Source organism: Rhineura floridana, chromosome 5 (assembly GCF_030035675.1).
Source record: "Rhineura floridana isolate rRhiFlo1 chromosome 5, rRhiFlo1.hap2, whole genome shotgun sequence".
NCBI classification, from domain to species: Eukaryota; Metazoa; Chordata; class Lepidosauria; order Squamata; family Rhineuridae; genus Rhineura; species Rhineura floridana.
In genome coordinates, this window is record NC_084484.1 from 25719916 (window position 1) to 25734950 (window position 15035).

Sequence of the window (15035 nt, forward strand, 5' to 3'; positions counted from 1 at the left end):
TTCATAACTTATTTATGGAGTCTCCTGCCATGTTATGGCTTCTTACATAGAAGCCATAGGGAATCCGATCTTCCATGAGCTTGTCAATTTTATTCATTTGTTGTTTTTCAGCTTTAAAAAATGGTGCCAAAATAATAAGATGAGCAATACTTTGTGTGTATGTCAATACCATTCCTCTTCATCGGCCTCGGGTGGAACAACCAGCCATAGTAGTAGCCAAATGGAACCCTCCATCTACCTCTGAATACCAGATGCTGCAGAGTGGACCATAGGGAGGGAGCTGTTGTCTTTATAGTTTGTTTGTGGGTTTCTAAAAATAATCTTTCTAGCCACTATTTGAAACCGATTATTGAGCTAGCTAGACATTGGTCTAGACTACAGAACTGGTTTGGCCTCATATAGGTGAAGGAAGCCCTTCTTCCTTTCTTTTAAAAGGTGACAATCAGGCACATGTCCTATGGCTATGGCAGGGGACCCTATAATCCTATACTGGACAGGGTCATGGGGGTGGGTGGGGGAAGAGAAGGGCTTCGTGATGCTGAACCAAATACACACAAGACTGCATACACCTATTTTTATATGCTAAGGTTTAATTAAAACAACCATAGAAGCAGCTATATTCCCTCACACAGTTACTGTATATGCAGAACAATTCTACATGTTCGATAGGACTTGTGCTCAAGAGATCACAGAATTACAGTCTTAGCCAGGCATATGAACCGTGAAGGAGTTAACAAGGTATACAATATGGCATAACAGGTTTTACTATTACAGTAGGGCCCCATTCATATGGCAGGGTTAGGTTCCAGACCCCTGCTGGAAAGCAAAACCGCCAGAAAGCAAAAACCGCCGGAAAGCGGATCAGCTGTAGCACAGGGATCTGGAACCTAACCCGCTGATCACACCAGAGGAGGAGAAGATCAGATCTTCTCCTCCTTGGGCACCATCAGCTCGAGCGGGAGTCTGATCGTGCCAGAAGAGGAGAAGATTGGCTGTAGCGAGCTACAGCTGATCTTCCCCTCCTCGGGCGCGATCAGCTGGAGTGTAGCGAGCTCCAACCCCCCCTCCAGCTTATCACCCTGCTGGCGCCGTATTACTGTGCTGAAAAACAATGTCCTATGGCAATTTTGCAGCAGGGAAAATACAGTGTTCCAGATTTTAAAAAAACAAGCTAGCGAAAGCTCAGTTACCTTCAATCCTTTCACAGAGTTTGTGCAATGAGTGCATTGGACAGGCCTCACACAGTTTAATCTGAGTCTTGGCACTTTGGAGGGCTGCAGCAGTGCTAAATGCTTGTTTCAGAGTGAGCATTACCTCATCAACCTAAAAAGGGAGGATGAAAGGAAAAAATTAAAACTTCTCTGTGTGTTTTTAATACCAATTATATTAAAATTATATTAAAAAAACACAAGAGACTTTTGCCCATTTACGATTCAGCTTGCAAACCACTGACTTCTGTTAGTAATGAAAGGCACAATATACTTGGGGATTCTCCTAGAGAAACCCCATTGAAATAAATGGGAGCTACACAAGGCTATCCTCCCATTCATTTCAATGGGGCTTCTGCAGACAAATCCCCTGATCTACTGTGTCCTCTGTTCATTTAAATGGCCTACTAAAATTGCCCTGATTTTATAGGCTACAGCTCTATTTCATTTTGGTTTGATTACCATGAAGGCTGTTTTGAAAAAATAAGTTGAACTTTTTGATAAAAAAAGGACCAAAACTTAACTTTTCCATTAGCATAAGAAATTTACTAAGTCCCATTCCTAGATGGAAGAGAATTTAGGGCACTGGGATTAAAAGAAACTGAGACAAGCTCCCAACCTATTAGTACCCAACTCATCAGCCTTTATTGTTTCTAGACGCCAGTCTGGGCCATGCCACGACACAATCACAAATAGAAGCAAGCAACATTCCCACACTCTCCCACGTTAGAGGGGGGCAAACTTTACATTCTCTATGGAGAAAAGGGTCAGAGGTTACAAGGCTTCCCTCTCAACGGGTATAGAGATTCAAATCCATTTTCATGCCTCACATAAAAGCTTTTCAATATATCCTTTCCGTTCATATATATAAATGAAAAGATTGTGCCATTTCAGAAAACCAGACGTTAAGTCTAGAAAAAACAGGAACAAGATCCACATTTTACAGTAGCTTCTAGTCTGCTTTGAACATTTTTTTTTACATTTGGACACAGTTCTACAGCTTTCTTGTGAATGGGGGGAAAGAGACCCTTGCCTTTGAACTGTTGCTTAGCAGAATATTTGGTGGCTATGACATTTTCTCTGTTTAAAAATAACCATCACTGCATATTCTTTATCATTTACATTCTAACTGTTCAATCAAAAGACTTGCATTCTAGGCCTAGATAAAGAATTCTGTTGTGGGTTTTCTGTCAAAATGGCTTTTAGTTATAAACTGTGCGATTAAGCATTTCCCTATTGTTTGTGGTGAGTTTCTCATCACCTGAAATTAAAGTTTAAACTTCTGTCCTCCCTATGTTGAAGATCTGAAGGAAGTCATGCATGTATGAGCTAATGCTTGAAGTGATTTGTGAGGCATATAAGAGGTAATTTGGTACTCCTATCACTGCAGGCAATAATCATTAGTTTTGCTTGACACTTTATGATAAAGCCGAAAACAGATACGGAATTAAAATTAGAGGTATTCTTACACTCTGTTTTGTCAATCAGGCACCAGAACAAGCAAGCACCTTTTTTGCAAATATGGGAGGGTCCAGTTAATACCATCTCTTTGCCCAGACACAATCACAAATTTGGGGTGGTACTGTGATACTGTCAAAGGCACTGTTTTGGGGGATTCCCTTGTCAACTGTAGCTCCATGGAATCCTGAATTCCAGTGCATGCTTCCTCCTGCCCTCATGATGTCATTGCCCATATACTGATGAAGAGAGAAAGGAGATCAGTGCTGCACTTGGTCATTCTGCTCCAATAGGCATGAAATGGTGAATGCTTCAACATATGCTAAATGGGCACACAAAGTTGGATTCACAGGAAGAGAAAAAGGAAAGAGAATACAAAGTAGTAACTTTTGCTGCTTCCTTTCCTACTGCTCAGAACTAAGAATCAGGAGATCATACTATGGATTTGGCCTCTTTCCACAAAGAGATGGAAGTCTTATTACATTTCTGAAGTTTTATAACTCTTGCGACAAAAATCACTAGATGAACTGAAGAATACAGTAAAAAGTAGTGTCCTACCAGAGATTCACTTGCACACTGGAACACATAGCAAACATATTGATTTATTGAAGGTTCAGTAAATTCTCGACAAATAAAACCGAAGTGATCTATGTATTTTATGCCCTAGAAAGAAAGAAAAAAGAAAAGCTGAACATACTACCAAATTTTACTTTATGTATATCAACTAGCGATCATTAGGACTCGAGCATTTTTTTAAAATCAGGAGTAACTAAACCCACTTTTTTCTATAGTACTTCCCAATAACACACAGAGAGAAACCATGATCCTTACGTTGTTAGTTTTTTTAGAAAATGAGAGAGTATAAATACACACATACACCCATTTGTGAATATGTAAATATGCTGTCCCCCTCCAAAGGGTGTTAACTCAGCTAAGTCAACCCACATCCCTCTCTCAAAACAGTAACAACAAAAGCAAACAAATCACTATTCTGAACTACACTGGAGAGTAACTTGCCACCATTTGATGTGGCCAGGATCATTTTGCTGACTTCCTTTTCTTAAATGAAAAACAAAACACAGCAAGATCTAGGATGTTGTGGACACAAATCAGTGTGGGCCTTGAAACAGCGAGGGTACAAAACTTCAGAGCCCTCTGCTTCCATTGCACATGGGGTACACACAAAGAACATAAGTGCATCAACATCAACACAAATGAAGCAGAAGCTCTTAATGAAACAAAAGCAGCAGAGGCTTCTCTTTGCTTCACCAGCATGATGGGAATGAAAGTAATCACAAGCTTGCTTCTCACCCCAACACAGTAAGTGAGACAACCACTTATTTTATCTTTAGTAAAAGAAGAGGTAGTACGGATAGAAAAACAAAAACGTAAAGTCTGGTATACCAGCCAGTTACTTAAAGTCTGGTATACCAGCCAGTTACTTAAAGTCTGGTATACCAGCCAGTTAGGTTCTCTGCTCTTTCATCTTCCTGGGAGGATGCTTCAAAACCCAAGAATGACATGTGGCCTTGTTTATTGTTCTCAGTACAAGCAAACTCCCACAGCTGCTCCTGCAGCACTATACATATAGCATTTACATTCATGGTCTACTTATATGAGTTCGACACATGAACCTGCATGTCAGCTAATAGAAAACAGTTGACTGGAAGTGGTGTTGCTATTTTAGTCTGAGAGAATATATGCTTGAGACTTTAAAATTGACTGTAAAAAAGGGGACTAACACAGCATTCTCCTCAAAAGACGATTATGAAATGAAGGTATTTGCCTACAACTCTTGTAGAAAAATTGTTGCCACAAATCAGCAATGGGGAATAAGCAGAAGCTGCAATCCATGCACACAGCCAACAGAAATTTGCACCCCCCTATTCGTATCACAGGGCTCCTTCACTGATCTCTGAGCTGTCAGGTACATCTGTTTTGTGCATCCACATTCCCTTCCAGCCCACTATCTGTTATGCATGATTAGCTGCCACAATGGTAAACCCTAATGATAATAAAATAAAAATCAATAAATACCCCAAGATGCTATTTCATTCTTTGTCTTTGAGAGGCCCTTTCAATTTTAGGCTCAAAAAACAGTTGCTTTTCCTCCGCTATTACATAAATTAAGAGAATGAACTGAAATTTCTCTTTCAATAAGTAGACAAAGTGTTGTATCAACAGTACTGAGTGGTTAGTAAGCAAAATGTGTGGAGTTTTTCCCTAAAGAAATCAAATATTGCTAAAAACTTACTAAATTTTCTTAGATTGCTGTTTGTACACTCCAAGGAGGAGTGGAAGTAACAGATCATCAGCAAACTGTGTACAACTTAACAGATGTCTGTTGTTGATACTAGAGAACAATTCTCTTGAATTCTATTTTCATTATTATATTTTGCTAGAATATGCTGAATCCTACAGTTAAAAGTAGAAAGCAACTAAGCAGATGTTAGCAAATTCCCCAACCCCATCTTTCTGTTTACACTCAATTTTCCAGATCTTCATTCTGAAGGTCCCCAGTTTGTTTCTCCAAACTTCTTTCTATCTAGTTTGGATACCTACCTGAGAACATGAGGAGATATCTTTAAAGTTCTTCTCAAACACAACGGATTTAGTATCTGGACTGATGAGATTGATTTCAAATCGACCAACCTTGGAAAAGGAATAACATGTCAAAACAAGCAACAATTCAGATTTTGGACAAACAGCTATTATTAAGACTTGAGGTGCCAGAACCTAAATTTCAACTTGTGCAGTTTATCAAAAGGAAGCATCACAAAAGCTGATGTTTTAACAATGCTAATGGTTAGGTCAGGGTGTCAGTCCTGCTAAGCCATCCAAAAGCAACTGCAATCAAGAAAAGAGTAACAGGGATATGGTGCTCTCAATACTTGGCCTCATTTGTATCCATGGTTCCATGTTATCTACTTACTGCTGCTAAGCTGGCAACTGAGGAAAAGAGTGTTGGATTGCTGGGACTAGCCTCCACCCTCCATTGACATTTAGCTCCACTAAAATGGGAAAAAGCACCCCACCTCTAAGCACTCTGAACTCCAGTGTGCAACATCTAGTCCAGCCTTTCCCAACCAGTGTGCCTCCAGATGTTGTTGGACCACAACTCCCATCAGCCTTAGCCAGCATTGCCAATGGTCAGGAAAGATGGGAGTTGTGGTCCAACAACATCTGGAGGCACACTGGTTGGGAAAGGCTGATATAGTCTCTCATTCACTGACAATACTGAGAGCTCTGAGAACTTTTGTGACTTTCTATCCCATACCAAACATAGCCATCCAGCTTCTACTGGATTTTCAGTAAGCAGCCCCAGCATCTCTACTTCTTCTGTTGTTTCAGAAAACTCTGTCCCTCAGTTTCACTCCACTTAACTTCACCAGGAACCTCAAGAGGGATATTCCATTACCCAGACCAAAGAACCAAAATTACCCATGCTGTGTCTGTATTTATTTATCGTAGCTCCTGGACCAACTTTACTAGTCTGACAGTAGCTTCCCTCTGGCAGAATAGAGCCAGGGGACACAAAGAAGAGGCCCACAGCATCTGATTAAAATCTTCAAGTAATCCATTGTTCCCCAAGGGTTTACTAATCTAAAATGGAAAACAGGTTCAAATATCTAGAGAGCCTTATGTTCTGTGGGCTGTATCACTTCAGACAACAGGTGGTTGCTCATATTATCAAATGTTCTTCTATACAAATATATCCCTATACACAAAAATTTAGCATGTCAGGGAGATAACTAGGCTAGAACCCTTCACACTGGTTTTCTATACAGATAGATTATTTTGTATGGAATGCGCAGTTGGTCATGCGAGTTCCCACTTAGACACAGGTTTTTTATTTCAGTAAGAACAAGGCCCTCAAATGCAGAAAAAGTCAAGATGGCGAGAATAAAACTTGATGACAAAAAATGAATAATGGAAGCTGCAAGGTGTAGAAAAGCAGCCAAAAGGAACAGTATCAGCATGCAGCTTAAGAACAGGTACTGAGTAAGCAAAGATGGATTTGGAGTGGCGTATCTCTAAATGCTTATATATAAGCTCGCCTGCAGATACTATAGTTCTTCAAAATTAACTAAAACACTATTTTTTAACCCACAATGCTTAAGGGGTCTCAAAGATCAACTTAACCAATCAACCAGACACCAATCTTTCATATCAAATCCTCATTGCCAGATTTTACACCAAAAACAGAGAACCAGTGTGAACTGGACAAGTAACAAAGAATCTAATGAGCAGAGCATCACACGGCTGGCTGTGTTATCAGCTTAACACTTTAGGAAAAGGTACACATGGGCACTGTATCAGTTTTCAGTATTTAATTAGCTTTGGTATGTTGGTAACCAGAAGGCAGGCAACCAAACAATATTATTCGGAGCCACTGCTGCAAAGGTTTCCTTTTCCCAATGCTTTAAACTGCAACACTGGCCTCACAAGTTACAATCAACCATGAACGGGCCATCTCATACTTCCTATCACAACTTCTATTCCACTTTCCAAGGTTTTCTCCCCTATCCCCGTTCTCCCCCATTTAGTTGAACAAAATGAACCATTTATATCAGCAAACTGGCCCAGGAGAAGATCTCCACCTTATGCTACAGCTCTCAGTTTTGGAACAGCCTTAAGGTAATGCTATCCTACACCTTGTAATAGATTAAAAAGAAAACAGAACAGGAGAGGCCTGAGAATTAAACTGAAGAGAAAATAATCTGTAATGAAAGATGGAAAAAATATCTAAGGGAGGACCTTTAACAGGAGCACCAAAGGCTTTGAGCACTATGGAGCAAGGTGGACAATGTTACAGCCTCTTTCTCAGGCATGCATGAGCACTCACACATAACACATCCAGTATCTTGTCCACAATATTAAACTGAGTTTCAGGTATAACTTCCCAACCACCTATTTAGTGAGAATCAATGAGCATTAAGCGTATAAAGTGTACATTAAATATATAAACTACTGCCAACAACTTCCTGAGCAGCAGCCTTGTTAGGCTTCAGTCCGATACATACTTATTAGGGAGCAAGTCCCACTGAACTCACTGACTGAATAGACATATAAGGCATGGCACTAGTCTGTTTTGCAACAAAAACAAGCAGCCTTGTAGCACATAAAGATGAACAAATGACACCATAAGCTTTCGTGCTCTAGAGCACTTGATCAGATCATGCAAGTATACTTCCTATTTTTAAAATCTCTAACCAATCTGTTTGCCAAAAAATAAAGATTGATACAGCTGTTTAACTAGAAATATATACCATACATAACATATGTTTTTTATACTGTGTAATTTTTTAAAAAAATTGAATGCTGCAATCCTAAACAGAAACTGGGGAGTAGGTCACCTTGGAGCTTTGTTTCTGAGTAATTACGGATAGGATTATATTGTAAACAAAACTTTTTTTTAATATATGCCACCTTTCTTCTATCATTAACTCAAAGCTGTGTACATAAAGCTCCCAGGCGCTCTCCCATCCACGTACTGAACAGATCCAGACCTGCTTCGCTTCAGCAAGGTTCCTGCATCCTGTACCTCAGACCAGACCCTGCAACAACTGCAACAGAAACTAAGAGTAATTTACCCAGTCAGCAGGTAACAAAACTAAAACTTTTAATAGTCTTGTGAAATAAGGATAGCTTTACCCACACTTATGAGTGACGAGGGAGCCCTTATCAAGCATCCTTGGGAAAGGAACCCATAAGTGTGGCACCACCACAGAATCCATGCTGTATTATTAGGAAATTGAAGCTATGCAAAGCTAGCTAGGAACTCAACAATGAACGCTGTGTAGAGCTCAAGCTATCGGACGCTTAAACTCTACTCATTGCATTCAAGTTTACAACTTGCATCATAGCTTTAGCCTGTAACTTGCTTCTTCTCCAGTGTTTATATATACAGGTATTTTAGGTTACTTCTGGCATATTATTCCAAGGGAGATGGGATAATAAGAAAATTATTTGCTTGTTCTGGATTTGTTTTGGCGATACAAAAACAAAAAGTTACAAAGTAGGTACATTATTATTATTATTATTATTATTATTATTATTATTAGTCGCCCTTCTTCCCAGCAGGAGCCCAGGGTGGCAATGTTCATTGTAGTATGTATGTGGTCTTGCATTCCTTGTTGGCTCAACTCAAATATCACAGCAAACCACAGTCAAAGTTGCTGAACTATGGCTTGGTGTGCTATCCAAATTATAAAGCACAAGTTGTCACTGGCCAGCCAACCAGACAGTTTTGCATAACTTGACAAACCATTGTTATAGCTTCACTATCGAAACAAGTGCACAGGAAGATGATAGAAAATAGAAGCAGATGAACTCTCAGTCATAGCTTATTTATTATATGCTTTATCCAAACCATGGTTTGAGCTTCCTACTAACTACTGGTTTAGTATAATGATGTGATTTGATATACAAATTTTCATGGTCAGTTTCAGCCCCAAAGAGTTACAAATACTCAATTACATTTCTTTTTAAAAAGGGACATTTAAGAATTTAGAAGTTTAAGAATTTATAAAATTTAAGAATTTAGAAGTTTAAATGCTTAACTAATCAGAAGTCCAAAACCTTGGCATCCATTTTAACCCCATGTTCCGTTGGTCTTATGAATGAAAACAATGACTGCACCGCTAAACATGTATGCTAAGACTGATGACGCTTTTGATGCAAGCACAATTATCAGGAAGTAAAAGGAGTAGAGATCGCTATCTGATTACATTTTATTTTTCAATTCGTCAAATGGGCTGCCAGTTACGATTTGCCATAAATTGCGTTCCGCTAGTTATCGCGATTCCTGGTTCTCCCTTTTTTGATATTTTTTCCAAAAAAATATAGTTTTTCCCGTTATTCTTTACACTGCTGTATAATTTATAGAATGTATACAGCAGCAGCTGATTACAAAATAATTATGTAAATAATTACATAATTCTCTGTGTGGATTTTTTTTAAAAAATTACAGTGCCTCCAACAGCCATGAATGCATGCAAAGAGAGCAAGACTATTCGATGACAAGATGGACTTGCAGATTATCCCAGAATTCAATACCAAATCTGATTTTGCGAAAATTCTACACCATCTCTAGAAAGGAGTATTTCGTTTCAAAGCAAGTTCATGTTGCAGCTTCCAAGAAGTTTAAAGCCACTATCACTGGTATTTTGGGGGCAACAGTAGCTCTCCCAACTTGACTGGGAATCTGTTTGGACTCAGTGATCTGCACAAGGATTTTCCCCTCCTAATTCATGTGTTGTTTGATGGTGATCAGCATTCTGATTTGCCTCTAAGCATGTTTGTACAAAATATTCAGTGGGTGGTGTTCAACTACATTCTTGCATTTCAACTAGCACAAGGGGATTCCTCTCCTATCCCCCCCATATACCCCCTCCCTGCATGCCACCCTCAAATCTGCTCCAGAGGGTTGGGAGAGAACCCAGAACAGATTTAGGAGCCACATAGGGAAGAATGTGCTGACGAAACATTCAACTCAGCGCTATGTTTAATACAACCTGCTAGTGTGTAAATTCATCTTCCTCATTCTTTTTCCCTTCACCCCACCCTATGAATAATTTCAATTACATACAGAATGTACCTGAAACAACATTGTCCTGTTCTTTTCAGAGTCAGACGGCTGGACATGGCTAGGGGCACTTGCGTGTCGTCTTCGGGACTGTGTTTTTGAACTATTATCATGAACCTTCCTTTGCATGACACCCGTGACGCTGCTGCACCGGGAGCGGAATTCCTGCTGCTCATCAAACCCTGAATCCTCCAAAATGCGCTCAGGGAAAGAAACACGGGAACTAGCCAGGCTGGCTAGGTTGGTCTGGCTTCCAACTATGAACATTCCAGGGTTACCACCATTTAGGCCATCCATCTCCTCAAATGGACTGTCTAAGGGGGACAAAGGCACTTCCCCATCACACTCCACAAGGTCTGTGCTAGATTCTGCATTCCGCTGGTCACTCAACAGTTTCAGGCGCTGACGCTCGTGCAGGTTGAACTTCTCAATGCAGTCATCAATCAGGGTAGAAGGGGCCTTTTTGTGAGCTACTGTCACTTTGCCACAGTACAGAACCTCAAATTTTTGAGAGTTGTAGAAGGCATCTTCACTATCTTTATTAGGCTTGACATCCTCTTTTAGAGCTGCTTTGGAAACTTGCCTTATGCTACTGATTACATCTGGAACCTTTAAAAAAAACCCAAAGAGAATAATTGTTAATAAGGTGAAAATTGGATAAAAATTAATATTACTTTAAAAAACATGCAAAATGAGGGGCACTTCCCACAGGAAAAGTGTGCTGTCTCTGGATCTGGATGTTTGTCTTATACTTGCCTTGGATGAGTGTCCAGAAGAGGGTTAAAGAGGGAAGAGGGTTAAAGAGGGTTAACAATTCAAGGCAATTTTCTCTAAAATCCTTTGTGATCCGACAACCTTATCTGGCTTTGGCACTATGGGGTTTAGGGACTACGTGCTCTCTTTGATTTTTTTTACTAGATTTATGAACAGGATAGACTATAAATCTAAACACACTCAACTGTAATAAAGTCAGTGGTGTAGAAGGGTAGGAACACAGGGGAGCACATCTCTGGTATTTTTTTCCAGAAAGGATGGGGGATGACGTCATCTGCTGGAGCAGCATTTGCCAGTACTGCAAGCTTGGGGAAGAGGCACAGCACATGATGCCTTCGTTAGGTAGGATAAGCTCAGACAGTGACTGGCCTAAACGAACTTCATGGCTGATCAGGAATGCAATCCCAGATCTCCCCATTCAAATTCTAACATGCAAACCCCTACTCCTCTTTTTGCCACTTCACTATTCCAGGATTCCAGACAGCCTTTGTAATTATAAATTGGGTATTATGATGTGCACTCCTGATGCTGTGTGTGTGTATATATATAGGTAAGATTAGATAAAGATAGATATAGATATAAAATGGATCAACAGATTGATTATAAACCGCTTAGAGGTCTTCTGTTGAGTAAGCAGTATATACATTTTGTTCATTAAATTAACACATACACACACACACACAGCCTGCATATTGCGACTCTTGTTGGGGGTGGGGCTGTGAGCACTGTCATGGTAAGCTCCTGCACCTCAAAATTCACCACTAATTGCAATGTGTCCATTGTGCAAAAGACAAAATAAGCTCCAGTACCTAGCTTCTCTCTTGGTCAGTGGCTGTTGCCTTAAAACAAATAAGCAAACACACATCTTCGTTCCACCTCTCTCCCACACACAAAATAAATTGTGACTGTAGATTTAACCACTGGTTTTGTGTCAGGGTTAAAAAAAAAGAACCTATTAGATTGATTGATTGATGAGATTTGTTAGACGCCCATCTGGCAGAGGTTAATCTGCCACTCTGGGTGACTTACAACCAAACACAAGTACATTTCATATAAACATAATCAAAATCCTAAAAATTAGAAATTAAAAGTTAAAAGCTTAAACATTTAAACCCCCCAAGAACTGCAATCTGCCAGCCTAGTCCCCTTCCCACACATGGGTAAAGAGCCAGGTCTTCAAGGTCCGCCGAAAGCATACCAGGGAGGGAGCCTGACGGAGGTCAGTTATAATAATAATAATAATAAATTTAATTTCTTCGTCGCCTATCTGGCCAATGGCCACTCTAGGCGACTTACAAAATTGTTAAAATACAATTGATAAAATACAGTAATACAATATAAAAACAACACATCTGCAGCAACAATATTAAAACTGGGCAGGAGGCATTTCAGTTATAACAATTAACCCTCCCCAGATACCCCGAAGGCCTGCTGAAAGAGACAGGTCTTTAAGGCTTTCCGAAACACATTTAAAGAAGAGGCGTGCCGGAGATCTTGTGGGAGGGAGTTCCAAAGAGTGGGGGCCGCCACTGAGAATGCCCTCTCTCTTGTACCCGCCAATCTGGCTGTTTTTGTTGGCGGGATTGAGAGAAGGCCCTGTGTGGCCGATCTTGTCGGGCGGCATAATTGGTGGCGTTGAAGGCGCTCCGTGAGATAAACTGGGCCGGAACCGTGTAGGGATTTAAAGGTCAATACCAACACCTTGAATTGGGCTCGGAAAACAACTGGTAGCCAGTGTAGGTCGAACAACACTGGTGTGATGTGATCTCGGCGGCGACTATTCGTAAGTAGTCGAGCCGCCGCATTTTGTATCAGTTGTAATTTCCGGACAGTTTTCAAGGGTATCCCCACGTAGAGCGCATTACAGTAGTCCAAACGAGAGGTGACCAGGGCGTGTACCACTAGTGGGAGCTGGTGAACAGGAAGGTAGGGTTGCAGCCTTCGTATGAGGTGTAGTTGGTACCAGGCTGCCCGGCTCACTGCCGAAATCTGAGCCTCCATGGACAGCCTGGAATCAAGCACAACCCCAAGGCTGCGAACCTGGTCCTTTAGGGGTAGACTCACCCCGTTGAACTTCAGGTCAATGTCGCCCAACCTTCCTTTGTCCCCCACAAGTAGTACCTCGGTCTTATCAGGGTTCAACTTCAGCTTGTTCCTTCCCATCCATCCACTCACGGATTCCAGGCACTTGGACAAGGTCTCCACAGCCAACTCTGGTGAAGATTTAAACGAGAGATAGAGCTGAGTGTCATCCGCATATTGATGACACTGCAGCCCAAATCTCCTGATGATTGCCCCCAGCGGCTTCATATAGATGTTAAATAGCATGGGAGAGAGGATAGAGCCCTGTGGCACACCACAATTGAGAGGCCAAGGGTCTGATACCTCCTCCCCCAACGCTACCTGTTGGTACCTATCGGAGAGAAAGGAATGGAACCACTGTAATACAGTGCCTCCAATTCCCAATCCCTCCAGGCGAAGCAGAAGGATACTGTGGTCGACAGTATCAAAAGCCGCTGAGAGATCGAGGAGGACAAGAAAGGTGGATTCTCCCCTATCTAATGCCCTCCTCAAATCATCTACCAGAGCGACCAAGGCTGTTTCAGTTCCGTGACCAGTCCTGAAACCCGATTGGTATGGATCCAAATAATCCGTTTCATCCAAGTGTGCTGACAACTGGTTGGCCACCACTCGCTCAATGACCTTGCCCAGAAATGGCAGATTCGAAATTGGGCGGAAGTTATCGAATACTTGGGGATCCAAGGAGGGCTTCTTTAAGATGGGCTTTACAATTGCCTCCTTGAAGGCTGATGGCATCACACCCTCTTTCAAGGATGCGTTTACCATCGCTTTGACCCCTCGCCCAATTTCTCTCTGCAGCTCACAAGGAGCCACGAAGGGCAAGGATCAGTAAGACAAGTGGTTGGCTTCACAGATGAAAGCACCTTGTCCACTTCCTCAGAAGGGAGAAGCCGAAACCGATCCCAATTTACCGGCATGCAACTGGCCAACTCTGGTTCATCCACTGTGTCCACGGCGCACGGGATCGAGCTCCGTAAGTGTTCGATTTTATCGGCGAAGTGTTTTGCTAATAAGTCACAGGAGGCCTTTGACTGTTCCAAGGGTTCCTGAGCAACTGGACCGACCAGACTTCGGACCACCTGGAACAGCCTCCTGGGACAGCACTCCGCAGACGCAATAGAGGCAGCAAAGAAAGCCTTCTTTCCTACCTTTATTGTCACTTGGTAGGCAGCTACTGCTGCTCTAACCTGTGTCCGGACATCTTTGGAGCGGGATTTCCGCCACCGGCGCTCTAGTCGTCTCACCTCCTGTCTCAGACTATGCAACCGTGGTGTATACCATGGTGCTAGCTGAGTTCTATTCAGGGGGAGAGGACGTTTCGGAGCCACCCGGTCTAATGCCCTGGTGATCCCCACGTTCCACTCCTTCACCAGGGTTTCGACCGGGCGACCTTCAGCAGGTTCCAATTCCCCAAGCGCAGTCAGGAATCCATCCGGATCCATCAGGCGTCTGGGGCGGACCATTTTAATAGGTCCTTCACCCCTGTGGAGGGGGCATGGCAACGAGAAGTCCATATTTACCAGGTAGTGGTCTGACCATGACACAGGAGTGGCAAGAATCACTCCCAACTTCAGACCACTTCTCTCCTCTCCCAGGACAAATACTAGGTCGAGAGCATGACCGGCTACATGGGTGGGCCCAGTATTACTTAGGTACAGTTCCCAGGAAGCCATGGTTTCCAGGAAATCCCGAGGGGCTCCTATGAGAGCGGCCTCGGCATGCACGTTAAAGTCACCCAGAACCAACAGCTCTGGGGACAATGCCCGTACAGCCGAGACCACCTCCAGCACCTCGGCCAGGGAATCTGCCGTGCAGCGGGGTGGGCGGTACACCAGCAAGATCCCTAAACTGCCCTTCGGGCCCAACCTCCAGTACATACAATCAACAAATTGAGTCCTATGGAGGGGAGGTCTGGCAAAAACCAA

The 15035-nt window shown here is 42.1% G+C and overlaps 1 protein-coding gene across 10 annotated transcripts in view; it reads right to left on the minus strand.

Moving 5' to 3' along the window:
* The window catches only part of TBC1D4 (TBC1 domain family member 4), a 130396-nt gene that overhangs the window by 54861 nt on the left and 60500 nt on the right, over positions 1–15035 (minus strand). For all 10 annotated transcript variants that reach the window (XM_061629996.1, XM_061629995.1, XM_061630000.1 and 7 more), the window contains 4 exons: positions 10267–10863; positions 5229–5318; positions 3225–3329; positions 1191–1323 (listed from right to left, as the gene is read on the minus strand). In XM_061629996.1, the coding sequence (XP_061485980.1) occupies positions 1191–1323; positions 3225–3329; positions 5229–5318; positions 10267–10863 (925 nt within the window). The remainder of the gene's footprint in view (positions 1–1190; positions 1324–3224; positions 3330–5228; positions 5319–10266; positions 10864–15035) is intronic.